The 21,394-nt window shown below is 42.3% G+C and overlaps 1 protein-coding gene across 2 annotated transcripts in view; it reads right to left on the bottom strand.

The window, feature by feature from the left end:
* Positions 1-21,394, bottom strand: part of myom3 (myomesin 3) — a 55,829-nt gene that overhangs the window by 15,353 nt on the left and 19,082 nt on the right. For both annotated transcript variants that reach the window (XR_013964362.1, XM_080768007.1), the window contains exons 9-19: positions 20,633-20,773; positions 19,751-19,912; positions 17,302-17,443; positions 14,585-14,784; positions 14,067-14,120; positions 12,508-12,635; positions 9,942-10,125; positions 9,114-9,288; positions 7,340-7,461; positions 6,250-6,437; positions 1,518-1,644 (exon numbers count right to left, since the gene is read on the bottom strand). Coding sequence is in view for 1 of the 2 variants with exons in the window: in XM_080768007.1 (XP_080624133.1) it covers positions 1,518-1,644; positions 6,250-6,437; positions 7,340-7,461; positions 9,114-9,288; positions 9,942-10,125; positions 12,508-12,635; positions 14,067-14,120; positions 14,585-14,784; positions 17,302-17,443; positions 19,751-19,912; positions 20,633-20,773 (1,623 nt within the window). In the remaining variant the exon portion in view is untranslated. The remainder of the gene's footprint in view (positions 1-1,517; positions 1,645-6,249; positions 6,438-7,339; positions 7,462-9,113; positions 9,289-9,941; positions 10,126-12,507; positions 12,636-14,066; positions 14,121-14,584; positions 14,785-17,301; positions 17,444-19,750; positions 19,913-20,632; positions 20,774-21,394) is intronic.

Genomic DNA, 21,394 nt, shown 5'->3' with positions numbered 1-21,394 from the left:
CTCTCTCCCCATGCCTTTGGCCTGATGGAGACAATGAGTGAGTGAGTGAGTGAGTGAGTGAGTGAGTGAGTGCGTGCGTGCGTGCGTGTTGTGCGTTTATACCTCTAGATGTGTGTACTGTATCTATGTGCACTCTAGTGGCATTTTTCGCGATAAGAGAAATCCACAAATCTTCCAATAAAAATATGTCAAAGTGAAATATAGGGGAAAACAATGGCCCGATATTGGGTGGTAGATTTATTTTTGCAGGGCCCCATAATAAGCCATAAAGGATAAAGCAGACTTTCTTTGACACAGCCTAGTGATCATAAATAAAAACACAAAAGATAATGGTAAAGCAAAATGCAGTGACTTTGCTTAATCTTCTACCCCTCTTTTCAGTGCCAGCGTGTGGTAGTTAATTTGCCTAATGATTTTCGGTCACATTTAAATTATTAATGACATTGGAGAGAAGGGTAGTGGTGGTGGGGTACGTGTGCCCATTTGCAGAGATTAATGAGCTGCGCTTTAACAGTGGTGTATGTGCAATAGCTTCTCTCCATTTCCAATATTAATATCATGACATTATATGAGTGGGGCCAGTACTGCGGGGCACGGCTGCCTACTGAACTGAAGAAGAATGAATAGGGGAATGCATTATTAGTTTGCGCGCGCGCACGCGTGTGTGCGTGTGCGGACATGCGTGCGTGAGTGTGTATGTGTGAGTGAGTGAGCGAGCGAGCGAGCGTGTGAGCCTTCTCTGCACTTGGATCAGAATTGGCCAGGTCCCTTTAAGAGTTTAAGTTCAATCACTTTCAAATTCAAATTAGAAACTGCAGTTCAACAGCTAATCACAGTGTATTGTAACACTAACATATGTCAGTTTTCCATTAACACGTGTTTTAAGCCTACTGCCTGTCAGTACAGTTAAATGGGACAGTCCAGTATTGTCAGTATGCAGTACAGTTAAATGGGACAGTCCAGTATTGTCAGTAGCAGTACAGTTAAATGGGACAGTCCAGTATTGTCAGTAGCAGTACAGTTAAATGGGACAGTCCAGTATTGTCAGTATGCAGTACAGTTAAATGGGACAGTCCTATCTATTGTCACTAGTAGCGTACTGTATATTATGAGCCTATCATATTGTCTCTGTTCGGTGGGAACCTCATATATCCAAAACTGCTACTTTTCAATCTTTTCAAATTAAAAAAGTAGCAGATCTACAAGCTCGAAATGCATCGCTTCGCACCGTGTTTTGAGATGTGCTACTTTTGTTTGACGCTGTATGATCAATTAATCTAAAGAAAAAGAAAAACACAAAAAGTTACAATATGGAGATAAGAGGTTTGTGCCTGACAGTGACGATATAGTGTATGGGTGGTGTGGGTACAAACCTGCATCAATTAAATGCATATATATATATATCCCTTGAATTAGAGTAATTGAAATAAAGCAAACACAATTTACAGTAGGCCTATATGTGCGGAATGTGCCACATATAGAGGGCTTGAATCTGTTTTTTGTGTGATAGGCCTCACCTGGCTCCGGCATTATCCATTCCTCACAAAGGAAGGCTTCGCTGGCTTCAGAGGCCTTTCCAACTCCGGCCATATTAGTAGCAAAAACACGAAATTGGTAATGGTGTCCACTAGACAGGTTGGAAACCTAGAGGTAGATATAAACGTAGAACACACACAGTAACACCTCAGGATTCAACAATGACATCTTCAGTCGTAAAATCCGATGTTCATTTATCCACCTGTAACTCTGAGAGTGTAGCCTACACAAATGCAACCACTGCTTGGTTTACAATTCATACACTCAGTCGGATTAACCCCCATGGATTTACAATTTACAATTTACAATTTAGGCATTTAGCAGACGCTCTTAATCCAGAGCGACTTACATTAAGCACGAACAAAAGCATGGGAATACATCACATAAAAACATTCATCATGAAACATGTGTAAGCTAAGAAAGTAACAGTGGAATATCTATATAATGAAATTTATACGTATAAACTTTACATATATACTACTATGCTATACATATGTACTATGGCGTGCTATGACTATATACAATGCAATTCTAGTGCTGTCTACATAACATGCTATAAGTCTGTTTCAAATGCTATCTAAGTCTACAGAAGTGCTATCTAGGGTAGAGTAAGTGCTATGGGCCATGATGGAGTCTGAAAAGGTGGGTTTTCAGACTACGGCGGAAGATTGGGAGTGATGCTGCAGTTCTGACTGCCATGGGAAGTGCATTCCACAGTTTTGGAGCCAGAAGGGAGAAGAGTTTGGGACGTGTGGAGCGTTGTCCCGGCGTTTTTAGTGAGGGTACTTCCAGCTTCCCTGCGTTAGCTGATCTGAGTGCGCGGGAGGGTTTGTAGGGTTCAATCATACTTGCAAGATATGGGGGAGCCATACCTTTGGTTGCTTTGAATGCCAGCATCAGAGTTTTGTATTCTGTGCGGGCAGCGACCGGGAGCCAGTGGAGGGAGCGGAGCAGGGGGGAGACATGTGAGAATTTTGGCTGGTTGAAGACCAAGCGAGCTGCGGCATTTTGGATCAGCTGGAGAGGCTTAAGTGCACATGCTGGTAGGCCAGTAAGGAGGGAGTTACAATAGTCAAGTTTTGACAAGACTGTTGTCTGGATTAGGAGCTGGGCTGATTCCTGGGTGAGGAACGGTCTAATTCGTCGTATGTTATAGAGTGTGAACCTACAGGATCGAGTGACAGCTGTGATGTGAGCTTTGAACGAGAGCTGACTGTCCAGGACAACACCAAGATTCCTGGCTGTTGGGACAGACGTTACCAGGGCGTTGTCTACGGAAATAGTTAACTCCCGCATAGGGCAGGATTTAGCTGGGAAGAAGAGAAGCTCAGTCTTGTCTGGGTTCAGCTTGAGGTGGTTGGAGGCCATCCACTGTGAGATGTCAGCCAGGCATGCCGTGATGCGCTCTTCCACCTGAGTGGCAGAAGGGGGGAAGGATAGAAACAGTTGTGTGTCATCGGCGTAGCAGTGATAGGATATATTGTGGGCAGAGATGATAGTGCCAAGGGATTTAGTGTACAGTGAGAAAAGGAGGGGACCAAGTACAGATCCCTGTGGGACCCCAGTTTGGAGGGTTCGGGGGGATGATAACAGACCTTTCCAGGAAACCTGGTAAATAAAGTAATAATAATAATAAAGTACAACTAATAATTATAACATAATAATATTAATAATAGGAAGTAAGTTGATACAGAACCCCTAGGACGGCCTCCCTCGCTGTGTCTGGATGTCCGGGTCTTTGGATTGGACACTAGGCTATATTAGTCAGCCTGTGTGATGTTTTGGATTTGAAATTGGAACAATACAGCGAAGAAATTGGACCGATACAGAGAAGAAATTGGAAGGATACAGAGGAGAAATTGGACGATAAAAATTGAATGATACAGAAAAATCAGACAGAAGACAAAGACAAAAAATAAAGAAAGGAAATGGATAGAAAAGGTTCGGAGTATAAGTTCAGAGTATGTGTCCTGCACTCACTGTGTAGCAAAGGTTAGCAGGCAGCAGATGCAGAGTGAGACCGCTAGTCAAAGTGTATGTGAAACCTGGGCCTATATATAGAGCTTGGAAGAGATTTTTTAAAAAGATGGGCGGAGCTAAGAGTTCAAGTGAGCTGTTGATTGCTCAGTTGACAGCAGTTAGTCCTATCTCTTTGTTGAAGTTTCAAAGATACAATCTGATTAGTGTGGCAACTAAAACACAAAGGCAAAGACAGACAGTACAAAAATAAAGAAAGGAAATGGATAGAAAAGTTCAGAGTATGTGTCCTGCACTCACTGTGTAGCAAAGGTTAGCAGGCAGCAGATGCAGAGTGAGACCGCTAGTCAAAGTGTATGTGAAACCTGGGCCTATATATAGAGCTTGGAAGAGATTTTTTTTTAAAGATGGGCGGAGCTAAGAGTTCAAGTGAGCTGTTGATTGCTCAGTTGACAGCAGTTAGTCCTATCTCTTTGTTGAAGTTTCAAAGATACAATCTGATTAGTGTGGCAACTAAAACACAAAGGCAAAGACAGACAGTACAAAAATAAAGAAAGGAAATGGATAGAAAAGTTCAGAGTATGTGTCCTGCACTCACTGTGTAGCAAAGGTTAGCAGGCAGCAGATGCAGAGTGAGACCGCTAGTCAAAGTGTATGTGAAACCTGGGCCTATATATAGAGCTTGGAAGAGATTTTTTAAAAAGATGGGCGGAGCTAAGAGTTCAAGTGAGCTGTTGATTGCTCAGTTGACAGCAGTTAGTCCTATCTCTTTGTTGAAGTTTCAAAGATACAATCTGATTAGTGTGGCAACTAAAACACAAAGGCAAAGACAGACAGTACAAAAATAAAGAAAGGAAATGGATAGAAAAGTTCAGAGTATGTGTCCTGCACTCACTGTGTAGCAAAGGTTAGCAGGCAGCAGATGCAGAGTGAGACCGCTAAAACATTTTTACAGTGTGCCTCTGATCAAAACACGGGTTACAGGGGCGCCTGGCCCTGTTTATTGTAATGACACAGTGTCGTCGTCGTCGTCCCGTCCCCCCCCCGTCCCCCACTCGGACTGGGGGGGGACCCCCGGGGTGTTGGGGGACCCCCTAGACGGACATGAGAGTGCTAACTCTCGTCCCGGTCCAATTTATTTAACCACAGACACTTTTGAACATGGTTCCAGTGCTGTGCCTGCATGCTGCCGCCACAGCACTTCTGCAGAGGTCCCAGAGACACTGGCTTTGGGGAGAGAGGGGATTCTGCCCCATTGATCTACACATTGATCTTCCTATTCACAGCCACTTTAAGCCCCTTATCGCTCCAGTGAAGAGCTCCAAACCTCTCCTGCCACCTTAAGGCCCTCCAGCAACAGCTGTCCATCAATGGAAGCAGCCAGAGAATGTTGGGAGGGGGTTTAATTCACATTAATAGCATTTGCTTCCCAAAAGCCCATTTCCCCTCCTGCATCTATTGATCTGCCGTTAACTATTCTTGGTACAACTACCCCTTTATTGGATCAATATCATGGAGAGTGTCCACTGTCCAGCTCTGTGAAATAGCCTACAAAAAGGACGCAGGTACAACTTCTGCCCACTAGGTGGCAGACATGCTACATTTGTAATGTGGCGGTTCATTCAGTGGAGTTTGAGTTTCAAATCTACTGGGAGGCATTTTAATTCACCTCTTCTGCTTGTCCTAACGAGCCAGGATAGGTGGCGGTGCCAGGCTGACTGCTGAAGCAGTGAATGATTTTGTGGGAAATTAATTTACATTTGCTACACAAACCATGGAAGAAACGAGCCTGGAGCACAGAATCATAGCACAATCAGTATTCAAATTAATCTAATTTGCATGCAGGAAAACGGTCTGCCAGTGAAAATGTCTATTTTAAGATGTTATGATCATTTGGGAGGATGAGGGGTAGAGCCCAACGGGCAATGCGGAACGTTCTCACACGTGAGTTTTCTGCAGCCAGTGTCCAATCAATGAACTGAGACTAAAAGACGCTGCACTTTTCATTTCAGATTGACATATAGTCCTGTCATTTCGTTAATCTGCTTTGCCCGTTTCTCGCCAGAAGCTAAAGTGACAATTGGGATAAGACCTTTACATATTGTCTAATTAGCAGCACCTGCAATCTCCCTGAAACACGCTCAAGATTTCATTTTTTTCCCTGGGTCTCCATGGACACTGCTTGTTGCCTAGTGACATATCTTATGCAGCCGTGGGAGTTTAGGCCAGAGTTGACATAATTGCAATGTAAATGAAGAAATTTGAGATTTTATATATATTTTTTGAGGGGCGCCTATACACAGGTTTAATGTTTGTCTTTAGTTTGTTTTGTAAACGCATTGACAATGAATGAAGGGGAATTTACAGTGTAATTTACATCATGTTGTCTCTTTATTGTTACTGGCGTTTAATGTTTGTGTCGGCACCGTTTGTTATATATCACCATTACATCACCTAATCAACATGAGTTAGACTTTAATATATTAGCGCCCCTCACTTCACATGGGTGTGATTTTTTAAATATCTATGGGTGGCTTAGCTCAGTGATAAAACCTTCAGCACTTGTGCAGCAAATAGCCAACCCTAACTTTAATCCTATAGTATAGACCAAATTCAATGCACATGGTGGGAAACCTAAAGAAAGACACTTAGAAAGGTTTATTGGTAAACTATACTAAAAATAAGATGATGATAATGATATTAATCACACCACATGCCTAGACTTCACAATCTGACCGTGTGCTGCCTGTCTTTGGCAGGTTTAGTGTTGACATCTCTCCATGTGGCCAGGCCACTGTCCCTCTGGTCCAGGTAGTAGCCACGTACAGGCTGGCCTCCGTTCCGGGCAGGGGCCTTCCAGCTCAGCACCATCTCAGAGCCAGTGCACATGAGCAGGGCAATGGCCGACGGAGAGGACGGAGTGGCTGGACCGTAGAGAGCATGAGAGTGTGCATGTTATCGTAGTTGCAAATGACCAAAAAACACCAACATGGACTGAAACTGTATTCTATTCCAGATTAGTCTATAGTCTAGTCTAGTGTCTTGTATCCCGTTTTATTCAATTTGATTTGATATTTTCTTCTGCTTCTTTATTTTTCATTCATTCGGGTCACTTAAGGACATATTGTTCATTTTCAGACACAAAGACTACCCCCAGGTAATGACAGACTCTGCTAGTGAGTGGCAGGTGAAATGACTCATCATTATAGCAGACAGCAGAGTGTATATTATTAAATACAGTGCTCAACAGAAGAAAAGGGTCAGACGTTCTCAAACTGGCAACTCCTCCTGAGTCTTAATTTAGCTGTTTGTGAACAAACTGACCCGTGAGGAGAGAAAGAACGCCCCAGGTCCACCATTATATTAATTGGATTTGGTATAATTTCCTGTAATTGCTTCATAGCTATTATTAGGTGATGCTATAAGAGAAAGAGAGAGACACATCTCGTATGATAAATATAATGGAAGGCGTCTTTGTCATTTGCAAGCTTGACTTTTTAGTCCCTATTGCCTCTCTAGTTTGACCTTTTTCAGTTTTATAAATGCATTTGTAATGCCATTTAATATATTACACGCACACACGCACACACACACACACACACACACACACACACACACACACACACACACACACACACACACTCACACTCACACACACACACACACGCACACGCACGTAAGTGAAGACAGATGGTGAGCGGGACTACACCTTCTCTCAGCTACAGTATATATACACCCCTTTCTGTTTGGAAAACTGAGGTACAATAATATATTAATGTCTGCAGTCAAACAGATATTTTGTGTTCTTGCTGACAGTTGAACTCACATATGGCTGACTTGACCAAGGTGGAGGATGACTCGTCTGAATACTTGCTGTTTCCTGCTCTGCCAACCGACTTCACCCTGAACACATACTCCTTATTCTTCTTCAGCCCATGGACTGTAAACCTAAACAAGGAGATTGTGTTCAGGTAGATTGAATCACAAGTCAAGCCCAGCCAGGCCAGCTGCTACGCCATCAGCGCAGTTAAATCTACTTCGTTCTACTGCATCCTATAGTGTTCAGCTTGCACATGGAGGTAGTTTATAACAGCAGTATAGAGAACGCATGAATTACATTAATGTCCTCTCTGCAGACTCTGCAGACCAAATGTCACTGATCACATGACCCTAGGTTTTAGACATCTCGTTCTAGGCTAAACAGAATATATTTATTATTAGTTCCACACAACAACTCTAAGGTATATTAATGGCATAGTTCAATGTTGAAAAGGAGTGGTATTCTTCTTTGATGCACATGCTTAACCCTAGAACACTAAACCTGTGTGTTGGTGTGTTTCACACAGACAATTATATTTTTTGTAATTTTCATAAAGTTGCTGATGTCTGAGGTGGGACCTTCAGTACCTTCATGATGCTCAGTGACATCATAGAAGGTAGGTTTGTTTCCCTGCCCACATTGGGTAGAATATAGCCGGGTTTAGTGATTGTTTGACAAAAGTTACGTTTAGTGTTCTAGGGTTAATACCAGTATAATATATATAATACACCGGTAGTTCATGTTCAATGGTAGGAATATCCTTAGTTAGAAGCATAAAGGACACTACTGTGCATGCTATACTGTCATCAAACGCCGGAAGGAGAGAGATACTTCCAACATAGTATGTATGTATGTATGCGCTGCAGGGTGAGTGAGTTTCAATGAAACGAGTGGGCGGCGATTTTCTATGCCTCCTCCAGTTATTCCTCAATGCATGCAACACAGAGGATATGTGTAGATGATAAAAAATAAAATAAAAATACATTCAGTTAACATGTATATTCTATATAATGTATACAATCTATAAGCAGTAAATATATGAATGGGTTATGGAATTGGTTATGAATGACTATGTAGAGTCTATCAACAGTGGATGTGAGACTGATAAATGCACTGTCAGCTAGCTGGCCTTCCAACAGTGGTTATCTGGATAATATATTGCCGCTGTCAGGTGGAAACCTTGCAGCAACGGATCTATCAACAGTGCTAACGGTGTATAGGCCTATAATCACAAGTAAATATAAGTAAATAAATCTAATCAATCAATCTATCAACAAGGAAATGCTTATAGCATCTTTAACCTTCACAGGTATCTGTCATGGTTCCGCAGTGTACATTTGCTACATTACATTTGTCCATGTATAAATCTTCCAGAATCACGAGTCAGTAATCCAAGAAGAGAACACAACTTCTGGGGTTCATGGTTTTGGAGCCGGATGGCAACTGGCACAAAGGACTGTCAGAATCGCTTTGTTTACAGTTTCTGCTTGACTCTTTATCTGGAGTCAAGCAGAAACACTGACATATTAATTAACCAATGTATACAATCAAAACTAAAAAGAGTAGTACATGTTTTAAATGCCAGCATCCTTATTCTGGGGGGAACATTAGCCAAAAATAGCAGATCCACAAGCTCACAACTTGCCACATTGATGCGTTGTGAACTTGTAGATTGGCTATTTTTGGCAAAGAGATTTGGTGTAGACGGAAAACCAAGTATGGTCCAAGTACATACAGGTCTGTTTGACTAAGGATGTGGGATTAAGTGGTTAATTATTACCTGGTCTGAGTGACAGGCTTGTTGTTGATGGTGCTCCATCCTTGTGTGCCTGCTTCGCTGTAATAGAGGTAGTAGCCAAGGACGTGGTCTTTGTTTTTGGGTTTCTGCCACTGGAGCAGCACTGAGGTGTCCGTGTCTATGATAGCCATCACAGAGTGGGGAGGAGGTGGCACCACTGATGGAAAAGAAGTGAAAGATGTGAAAGAAGGACAGAAAGATAGAGAAAGAAAGAATGGGTCTGAAGACAGGTGCATGAGAGGCCAGTCCATATAAACACACTGAAAAATATATTATTTTCTTAACTTTGGATGCAAGCCTTTTTCTTTTACTTACAAAAGTGCAAAAAGTTAAATAAAGTGATTACAGACAGTGGATGGTCCTCACTCATCAGACCATCGTCAACACACACAGAGGAAGACTATTTAATTTTTGCTTCCACATGCCTCCAGTGTTGGAGAATTGGTTGAGAAATGTTTTGAGTCTGAACGAGAATTGGACCGTTTTCTAAATATTTGAAATGTAGTGATCAATAAGAAAATTCTAGCCGGACACAGATTTCTTTATAATCATATTCATATCATTGCAGATGTTTATTTAATTTCAGGCTAGGTAGATTTTTAAGAATAACATTTAGTCTCTTTGAGCTACTGTAGTACACAACTAGCTTCTGATGTCATCACTGGATACAGTTGTGGTATAGGCTACTGCCTACTGTACTGTGTACAGTTGCATAGAAAACAAACATACTATTCCTTCAGAGTCACAAAAATGTCCATTGCATGTTGATATGTAATGATACCGTATGGAGATTAAATGGCTCTCTCTCACCTTGTGGCTCTCCCAGGGAGATGGGTGCGCTGGGATCGGAAGGGTCACTGACGCCATACTTGTTTATGGCACGAATCCTGAAGCAGTATTGCTTGCCTTTTTCCAGGTCAAACACAGGGAACCTGGGGGAGTTCACTACCATATCCATACTGGCCAGCTGCCAACTGTTCTTCCCTGCCAGGGACTGGTTGGTTTATTATTATTATCATCATCATCATCATCATCATCATCATTATTACCCTTATTATTATGTCTGTGTTGTCAATCATGTAATTAGTGTTGGAGAACATATTGCTAGAAATCCACACCGAATGACAGAGTGGAAGACAAACGGAGAGAGTGTAAGAGACAGACAGCAAATCAAAGACAAAAGGGTGCGGACAATCATGAGAACATACAGACAGACAGATGGAAAAGCAATCAGCATGATCCATCATGCCGTTTGTAATCTTGGCAAATTATCCAAAATGCACACCAGCTGTCTGCTATCACTTTGCCATTATTCATCTAGGCCAGCGATTCCCAAACTATTGTCTAATTTCATCCCTCTCTTTAGCTGCTTTACTCTTTTGTTGAAAAGAGAACTTTGGAGATCAGTGATTATACAATGCCTTTTCAAGGGCAAGAGACGGATATATGAAATCTCCTTTCATTTTATGGGTAGAAGTGAAGCCATATAGAAATAGAATTCAATAATTTTAGACGCAACTTATCAAAGTCCAATAAAAAAAAACAATTTCCTGCACCTGTTTGCTGTCTTTCCTTCTCATTATTGCCATGTGATATTGGAAAACAGAGGTGCTCTGCTGTAGATGTAAAATGATCACTCACAGTTTGTTTGAAGAAAACTGTTTCCAATATCCATTAAAAAAAACCAATAAAAATAATATTTATTAAACAAATATAATTTGCACACCTGTGTCCCCCACCACAAATGTGTAAAATAACAAACACCATTGTGCTGTCACTATTTTGTCAACTACTTTAACAGTCAAATCCCTTCCAGGTAGTTTTTAATCACCCATGAAGTGAACTGAAAACGGTTCACAAGCAAGTAAATGAAACACCTGATGTCGAGGTACGTGGCAGGAAAGAGAAACTTCAGGGTCTGCTTGCCTTTAATGAATCTATAAATTTCCACCTAAAGTGGCACACTGGCACCACAGCAGAAGAAGTTTATTTTGTTCTTCCACTGTTATGTCTTTAATTAGCACAGTTGCCAGAAGCTGTAAATTTGGCCCACATTCTGTCAGCAGACTGCACAAAATCAACATAGTTTAGAAAGTCATTGGGGAACTGACAGTAGGCTACAGACACGCCAATGGATGGGTTCAATGTAATATATTATTATTACCCTTATTATTATTATTGGATATACGTCTAGGCCTCTATTAAAACCAATTACACGGCTTGGTGAACGCTTGATTCTGATTGGTCAATCACTGAATTCAGCGGGTATTATTTCTGAATAATAACCGATGAGCTCTATAACTAACCGCTGTCTAATCAAAGATTCAGGCGACCATTTCCACCCAGCGTAACAATTATTGACTACTTTCATTACAGTTAGCAAGGAAATACTTCATTTTGTATACTCTTGGCTCAAGGGTCAATATATGAATTAATGTATTAGCCGTGTAATAACTAATAAGTGGGATAATTGACAGGGTAATAAGCACCCTGGCACCTCAATGACCGGCTGGCCGTTGCGTCACGTGACTCGCGTCAGCGTCACCGTCACAGAATGTTCCCTTTTTAATCAATGAAGGGTGGCTCCACTGCCCGCGTTGTGCGTGCGTGCCGCGTGCGTGCGTCACCATTAAAATTGAACCGGTTCGTTTTTTGACGCACGCGTCGGAGACGCAATGCGCCCAAACGCGCCCAGTGGAGCCCTGGCGTTAGGCTCACCTAAGCAGCTAATCACCTTATTTCAATCACCTGTTGGGTTTGGGCATGTTTGGGCAGAACAGAGAGAGGAGCTCTTTCATGTCAGAGAGTCTCCACAAAAGATAAGAAAAAAGAACAAGAACTTAACTGAACTCCTAAAAGTCTGTGCAGAAGGCGCATACGGTATGTTCACAGTTGTTTTGTTTGGTGTCTGTAAAAGTTATATTGCCATTGTATCGTGTATTTGTTTGTGTTTGTGACATGCGGACATTTCATTGTGAGAATATGGACAATTCATGGTCATTTAAAGAGACAGCATGACTGACTGACAAGGGCATTCATAATTTCATGTGGTAATAATTCATTGTGGTTAAAAAATATTGTGTTATTTATTTGCAGTTTTTCCACGTTGTCGCTTGGGATAAATAAAAAGCCCTCTCGATATCAGTTGGGACGTTGTCTTATTTCTGCACCAGATGAAGATAGTTTAGGAGCAGTTATATATTAGGTAAACGTTTTGTGAACAGCTTCACAGTAGGTTATGTTCCATATACACCATTTATACAGTACAGTATACACTGTATACAGTAGGTAGCAGCAAACTCTGGCTTTATAGTACCCCTTTAAGCGTCTCTCAAATATTGATGCTTCTGTTTGCATGTGGGAGTAAAAGACTGACCCGTTCCACGTAGAAGGTTAGAGTCTCCCTTCCTCTCGGTTCAGGCTCGGCCCAGCGCAGCACCACGTAGGTGTTGCTCACCTCGCAGGCGTGCACATCTGTGGGCGGGTGGGGAACTTTTATCTGTCCTGGAGGAAAACAAGGAAGTAAAAGGAGAGAGGAGAAGACAAGATCACGTTCAGCTTATTTTTATTTATTTATTTTTATGCAGAAGGTGATGGATGACGGCACAAGAAAAACTTTATTTTTCATTTCTTCTAATGGAGTTTGGAGATGGAGATCGTTATGCCTATAGAGAAGCTGGTAGTGGTTATATGTCACATAGAAGACAGTATAGGAAATTAAACGGGTTGGTTCGCCATAAGAAAAATCAATAAAAAAAAGATAGCATATAGGCCTATTCTGTTTTTATCGCATGCCTATATAACTGTCATTCTTGTAGACTCAGGATGTCTGTTTTCCTGTCATTTCAGTCGGCCTGTCTTTCCGTCTGTCTAAACATTAATGCCTGAACTTAATCGGCCCGAAAAGAGTCAGCAGATGAACATGACGTGGATCAAAGCAGACCAAAGACAACGCAGTGAAAGATGTTGATCAGACAGAATCAGACAGTGGCACAGGGACAGTGTGTGTGTGTGTGTGTGTGTGTGTGTGTGTGTGTGTGTGTGTGTGTTCATGCGTGCATGTGTGCTGCAATAATTTTTCCTTTTTTCTCCCATTGGTGGCCTTCTCTGTCAAACAAATTGAACAACAGAGGACACAGTAATGCACACACACACACACACCCGTTGTGACTGATTGATATCGCTGGATACCCTCACACCTGTGCACTCATGCACGCATGCACATGTCCATTTACAAGAAAGAGGACATGTCTGGCTGTGTGTGTGCGTATGTGCGTACGGTACATACGTTTCCAGGGGTAATCTCACAAACGGCTGGACAAATCAGCGTCAAATGTCTACAATGTTTTCTGTATCGTTTTTAAATATTTAACTTTAATGGAAGTCAAAGCCAGATCAGCTTGAAACAGATATGTCCTACTGTAGAACTAGAATTGTAGATTGTAGGCAGACCAACATTTATGGGCAACGTTCAGATATAGCGCAATGAGCGCACTGCGCTGTACAAACTTTGAAACTAATACGCGAGTGTGCTCCCGGTGCACTTATCTGAACTCACCCTATAGCTCAGAGATCCACATGAGCGCCACACCATCATTAGGACATGCCCAGAATATCATGCTCCCATTAGATTACATATTACGTATATCCATTTACCAGGAAGCCAATGAGGACCATCCATTCTATCCTGCTCTGCAAATGGAACATAATGTGCATTATGGCCTCAGCTGCGCAAATTACCACAACTAGCTCTAGAACATATGAAGATGCACTTAGCCGTGCGCCGCAGGTAACATAAAAGGCAAGGAGCATGCATACGGTACACAGCAGCATGTGACATAGTTGCACAGCACGTGCTGAAAAAGTTGGGTGAAAGATATTTCATAATGTTATAATGTGTATATTATTGTCCTTTACCATGAATTGCATTCTCACCTTCTAGCTGGTCTTTAGTGATTGTGATCTCTCTCCCCCTGTGCACCTTGACCACTGAGAGAGAGAGAGAGAGAGAGAGAGAGAGAGAGGGAAGAAAATAGTAAGAAACAGAGATCGATGTAATGAACTTGTATGAGCCCATGGCCATGAGAACACTATTATTGTTAATGTTGAAAAAGCTGTCCTTGGTAAGCAGCCACGGCAGAGAGAGAGAGAGAGAGAGAGAACGTCTCCCATATGGATGTATAACTATCTCTGACAGAAAATGCACAATCTTTTATAGTCTCACAAGATAGTATTACTCAAAGTGTTTGTGGAATTCAATTGAGAGAGATAAAGAAAAAGAAGAGAAGGAGGGGAATTGGCCAAAGGCGAGTAACCTTATGTCCGACCTTCATCTGTGCTAATGATCCACAGTATCTGTTGGGACATCAGTCCCAACAGATGTCAGTGTGCCACACAGACTATGTGGTCTGTGTGTGTGTGCATGTGTGTGCGTGTGTGCATGCGTGTGTTACCCATGGTTCTGGTGGGTTCCAGGGGGTCCAAAGTGAGGACGGGCTCTGTAGCCTTGGAGGGACGTCCCACACCGGCCTGGTTGACGGCACACACTCTAAACTGGTAGAGGGTTCCCTCCTTTAGTCCAAACACTGGGTAGTGGCATGCTGTCTGGACCATGTCATTACAGCGGAGCCACTGGGCTTGAGCTTTGTCATACCTTACCAGACAGACAGACATGATATTTAGGACTATTATTTGTCTTTTTTTTGTTTGTGGTATATATCCAAAAAAAGTGAACCAAAATACAAATATTTAAAAAACGGGAATTATCTAAAGAAAGAGTCAAACAAGTGTACATTTTGACTATATAATACAATATAATACATTTCCAAATAGTGTAATTTGGACATGGATAGCATGATAAACACTATTAAACAGCTATTGGTGGTAAACAAAGACTGTAAAGAATCGAGGCTTCAAACTCAGAGTTAGTGGGTTGCTAAGGAACTGGAAGGATTCTTGCTTTCTTTCCATTTCCCAACATCCAATATCATTCATCAGTCAGCAAGTACTGTACTTCTCAGTAAACCTGCTTTTATATTTGCGGTGACACACAGAGTGTGAGTGAGGGGGAAACGAAGCAGGAGATCAGCCAGAGTCGGATCAGCAGGAGTAGTATTCCATTCGTTGTAAAGCTTTGCCTTCTGGCTCAGCTCTCTTTTCGACCAGTGCTGTACAACTTGTATCGGAAAGAGCTGGGCCAGAAGGCAAAGCTCTGGGTATGAGCCTTCCTTAAAAGACCACTTTTCAACCTATCTTCATATAATAGGTCCTCACTAATAATCATGAAAAAATGGTGCATAATTTTCCTACTCGGTCTGTGTCTCATAGGAGGGCTGTAGGCAGTTCAGAAACCGTCCTCCAACGACATCATCGATGGGGAATACAAGATAATAGAAACTGCAGGCTTTCTAGTCCTGAAAAGTTGCAATGCTCTTTTTTCCCTCTACACCAAACGTCTTTGCTGAAAATAGCCGATCTACAAACTCACAGCGAGGCCTATTTTGGCTAATCTGAGGACCTTATGGATAAGGTGAGAAATGCAATCACCCGGGGCAGGCTCAGACTAGAGCCGCTACTCCTTTACAAGGAGAGGACCCAGTTATGGTGATTTGGGTGGTTTGTAGAGATGCTTCCTGGGGTGTCCCTCGGGCGGCACAGCCTGCTGGGAGGGGAAGGGGAAATAATATCTCCACACTGGCCTTAGAACGCCTTGGGATCCCCCAGTATGAAGTAGCTAATGTGGCCTGGCAAAGGGAAGTCTCTGGAACTGCTGAAATTATTAACCTGCGACTTGACTCTAGAAATCTTGGTGAAGATGGATGGATGACTGCATGTGCATGTGCGCAAAAACACTCACATTGCTTGTGCGCACAGAAACATACATTATTGATATGATGTGTAGCTCCCAAAACATATCCAATATGTACCAAAAAGTGCTCACAGAACATGCATCCACCTATTACGCACGTGTTCACAAAATGTATACTTCACACAAGGACATTGTATGTAGAAAGAACGTATGTATAAATCCTCACAAAAAGCACACATGCAATTGTAACTATAACACCTGCCCCCATGCAAACACAAATGCACCCACATATACCAGCTCGCACAGACATGGCACATATGTATACATGTACAGTACAAATGGCAATATTGATTGATTGGTGTCAGTAATGAGTGGGCACCTGTTCTTCAGTGGGATACTTTGATCTGCAGTTAGCACAGTGTTCCATGCATTCCCATATTTACCATGTATATAATCCATCTCCTGTGAAGTCTGCCAAATGGATATTACACCACTGTTGGCTGCTTACCACCACCGTCTTTATCTACCCCAATCCAATTTCCTCACCCGCTGTGCAGAGACCAAGATCAGCTTCAATGGGCCTGTCTTGCTAACTGTCCTTTGTTAGGTTTGAAATGAGCGCAGGCCAGGAGCTAAATGAGTTGTAAGGCCCATCAAACAAAAATGTGACAGCTATACAGTAGGCTACTACTCTCGCAGCATGATTGACGCCAAAAAATTAAAGGCAAGTTATGGTAATTGAAGAAGATGGTGGTGAATATAAACCTTTGATTTAATAAAATGATAATGCTTTGGCAGCGTGGATAGTTTTTTTTCTGACTTCTATTTTATAATAGAATGAAAGATAGAAAGATAGAAAGTAGCTGTAGCTGTAGCTGGAATTTAAGATAAGCCTTATCAGTGTGATGACGTGACAGGGTGGTTTAAATGCATTTGTCCATGCAATGGGCTACAGTGCTACACTATGTGCTTTTTGATGGTGCAAGAAGCTTTCATCCAGTGTATTTCAAATTGCCCTCACCCGGCTTAACATACATACTTTTAAGCATAGCAACAATCATTTATAGGGAGTTCGTAGCTGACTGTTATTTGTGAAATAAACTGGAAACCCATTCAATATATGAAAAAGAAAAAAGAAAAACATTGAGAGATTATGTGTGGCACAAAAAATGTAAAGCTACAATTATTTGAACGAATCAATCAGTATGGTAGATTATGCTAATAAGAATATAGAAAGTGTATAAGGCATAAAAGTTCCAGATTGCAGTTTTAAAAGTAAATAATTTGTACAAATATTTCAGGAAAGTTACATTGGTATAACTACAACTAAATAAACTGATGGAACCATGTCTCCCACATTACCTTTCAACATAGTAACCCTGTACAGGACCGGCTCCATCTGCACTAGGTGGTTCCCAGGTCAAAAAGACATAGTCCTTATTGATGTCAGACACCTGGACGGACAGAGGAGAGGCCGGCCCACCTAGCACTGCAGCTGATCCATCTGAGAGAGGAGAGAGACAAGCCCATAGAATTACACTCTGATCCACTACTTACTTTGAATGTTATAGTCCAAACCACAGTAGCCTCAAATTCTGCAGACAAATATGTACATCCGTCTGTACCGACTTCAAACACGCTGTGCACGTCGCAGACGACTGGAGGGGCTATAGACATATACGGACCTCTGGTTGCTGGAGGAGTTCGCTGTTAGCTACGTCTGTTGAGGTAGACCCATGCAGGCATAAAATATACACATATATGGAGATCCGGTTGTCCAGAACCACCGATATGCCCATATATGGACATACCCATATACTGATGACATCAGGGATCTATAATGGCCATAAAAAGGGACACAAGCAGGCAGACGGGTACAACAGGTGTTGCATAATTGGGTGGAGAATACAGGCACCGTTTTATTCTTAAGTGCAGGTATTGTTTGTGCTGCTTGTATCGGTTAGTACAAGTCGAGTCACTACCAGCTGAGCTTACGCCAATAAGGAATCTCAGGAACGCAATGTGTTGACAGCTGGGCGTGACGTATATTAGCAGCGACATTGCCTTCATATGTAGTTTCAAGGCTTTTGCGGCCACATTAATTCCATTTCCTCCAGAAACTGGCTGTATCAAATATGAATGGACATCATTAACGACACACAGCCACCCCCCTGACAGAAAGGCAGAGATGATCGGTTTAACAGTTCTTATATGAAGCGATCTAAAACCCCCCTATGGGAATTTCAATGCAACTAAAAAAATACATGAACCTGTGTACTGCCGCCCTCTACTGAAAGTGACGTCAGACTTCGGTGCTCTATGTGGAGTGCATTAATTGCAACCCCATCTGAAACAGTTTTTTTTATTTCTGGGACTGCAATCCGCATGATCGTTAGTTAATGTAAATCTGAGAGTGTACATTTGGATCCCATTTGGTTCCCCCCGGACTCCTGGATGTCCCTGAACCCCATGTTGAGAACCAGTGCACTATGTCTCATTAAAAGAGTAGCATGAGTGAGAAAGAGTGAGGATGAGGAGACTGTGAATCAGAGTGAGTGAAGTGTAAATGTGACAGGATTAAAAGTAATCTGGTTAATGTAATCCCCAAACTATAGTTCTCACATGACGTCTAGGACAGAAAGGAGCAGGGCTAAGCCAGTGGGTAGTGGTGAGATTAACAGGTATGTGGATAAATCATCAGAGAGAGAGAGAGAGAGAGAGAGAGAGACTAATATGGGGGAACATTAAGAGGACTGACTTGATAACTTAAGACATGACACATTAGCAACATTTTCCTTGGGGGCTATATGAATGTTTTATCAACAAAAACGTTGTCAACGGCCATCATCTGCCCGCAACTCTCTCATTCATGTTTGAGGGGTTTTAGACCCTCTTACATCCAGCTTTTAGTTACCGTCCACAAACTTTGTCTTAACCCATTTTGGGCGGGAACCCCTTTTGGTGTTAGCATAATGTTATGCTTTAGCTATTGAAAAATAGCAGATCTACAAGCTCATAGCGCGCCACTCGGTGGCGCGCTATGAGCTTGTAGGTCTGCAATTTTTGAAAAATCGAAGAACGACTGACATAGAAACAGCTTTTTCAGAAAACTGTTAGGATGTAGAAGACATTTTTAGAATCTGATCTCAGGTCAAAATGGGTTTTAAACAAACTTAAAATTTTACGTCATAGTGTCTGAGCAAATAGGCATAGTGTATATTTTAAGTGATGATGAGCGGCGCTTACTTCACTAGCTTCGCGTTGCGATACTAATATACCAGGCAGATGAAGCCTCGCGTTGAGATACTAATATTATACCAGGCAGATGAAGTCTGGCTGCGCCAGGCTATCACTTCACACAGGTGTGACTTTTTTTATTGGTTAAATACTTTATTAGTCAGAAATGTATACAGCACGGAGGTACAGTAAGATATTTAGGCTTTAAAGGATAACACAAAAAAGTCCTAGGGACTTGTTTCCATTGTGGTCCTATGTAATTCTCTTCTCATCCAATTCATTTGTTGTGACAGAGAATGCAGGGCCAGGAGCTGTTTGTTATTTTACGTGCATGCCAAAAGCAGTACCAATCTACAACAGTTAACAAGCCATTTAGAGCAGAAAACACGCTGTTTGATGATTAAAAAAAGACAAGGAAGTCTAAATTATTCTATCAAATACAAAGCCATCTCACAGTTGCAACGTTGTATGTTCAAATGAAATGCATAATGCAACACAATCCAAATATTTAAAAAATCCACCAAATATGAAGAATATAAGACTGACTTTCACACTTCACAGTACATGGACTCACCTGTGACATAGACAAAGGAGCTGTGCTCCTGAAGCCCATCCCAGGTCCTCAGACAGACAGAGTACATGCCCTCATGCTCCTTATGCACCCTCCTCAGGGTGATAGAGGCAGAGGCACCAGCAGTCTGAATCTCCACCCTGCTGGACTGATGCAACTGGACGCCTGCAGGCAAGTGGACAGATGAAGATGACATTGAAGGAGTGTGATATTACTAAGTGTAACACCCGGGAATGGAACCCAGGTCTCTAGCATGGAAAAGACAACATCTTAACCACTAAAGCCAAAGGGAATTGCCTATATGGCTCGGGGGAGATACTTGACTTTTGAGCTGAGCCACTTTGCTACACTCACCCCCTTTTGACCTCCCACAGGGAAACCAAATCCGGGTCACGGCACCATTGTAACGCCCAGGATTCGAACTCGGGTCTCCCGCATGAAAGTCATCAGGCTGAGGCTGTGAGCCACTCTGCTACATAAGCATTCTGTGGTGGCTTGATTTTATGGGTTTTACAGCCTTAAATGAACGATTAAAACATTAAAACATCATTTAGTTGCAGTCGTGCATGTTCCCGAGAACAAAATCTGGCCTGTGTGGTGATATGTAATGTACTCTCTGCTGCCCCATCTGGCGGAGTCAGGCTAGACGTAATCTACCAGTGACAGGATTTTAAAGTGACAGCCAACGTAGCCATTCAAAAATATTACTGGGAAACGACAAAACATGGGGATGAAAATCCCAAGTCGTCTTATTCTCTTGAGGTCTCCTTGTGTCTTTCACATATAGCTGCTTTCCCTCCCTATGTCGGACTTCTGCAAATACATAGCAGCAATGTTAAACTCACCCTGTGTCAGTGAATGTGGACCAGCTCCCCATGCACTCACCGTTTCTGAACCAGCTGATGTTCTGCTGGAAGGGCAGCAGGTCCGAGGTGAAGCTGCACTGCAGGGTGAGGCTGCCCCCCTCTTTTACCCAGGTCGGCTGTAAAGTTGTGTCAAACTGGGCCTGCAGGTCCGAAGCTGCCGCTAGAGAGAGAGGGAGTGGAGAACAAAAGCCTCAAATCATGAGTTGACACGCGGTAGCACTTAAACACAATGGGAACTTCATATATATTTTAGGTGTATTATTATAATTGTATCTAAAGGAGCATGGAACCCCCTACCTAGGGGTATTGTGTCGCATGCCGGAAACTGCTGATCTACAAGTTCACTACACATCGCAATGTGACACGTTATGAGCTTATAGATCAGCTATATCTGGTACATGACACCAATGTATGGCGGAGGATAAATTAAGCATTACACCTTGCGTGTTATATTATTGTATGCCCTGAATACTAAAAGTAAGCCCAGACACAGCATGAGTGCACTGCAACAACAATCATTACAGACTCAGACAGTAATCCGTTTTCCATGGAACAGTACTGCTGTGTCCAGGTCTATTTTTTGACAACTACAACAGAGATGAATGTGACAGGTAAACTGGGGGAAAGAGTAAGGGAGGGGAGAAAGAGCAGAGAACAGATGAAGTGACAGGCCGGACTGGCCACAACGTCAGCAGTGATTAGAGATGAGAGCTCATTTCTCTACCATCTCCACAGCCTCATCACCATGTTAATCCAGACTGCAAAGTTGACTTGACATTCT

Source organism: Protomyctophum bolini, assembly GCF_963924005.1.
Source record: "Protomyctophum bolini genome assembly, chromosome: 7".
NCBI lineage: Eukaryota > Metazoa > Chordata > Actinopteri > Myctophiformes > Myctophidae > Protomyctophum > Protomyctophum bolini.
Note: the sequence above shows the minus strand (reverse complement) of the source record. Positions and strands in the feature narration are given on the sequence as shown.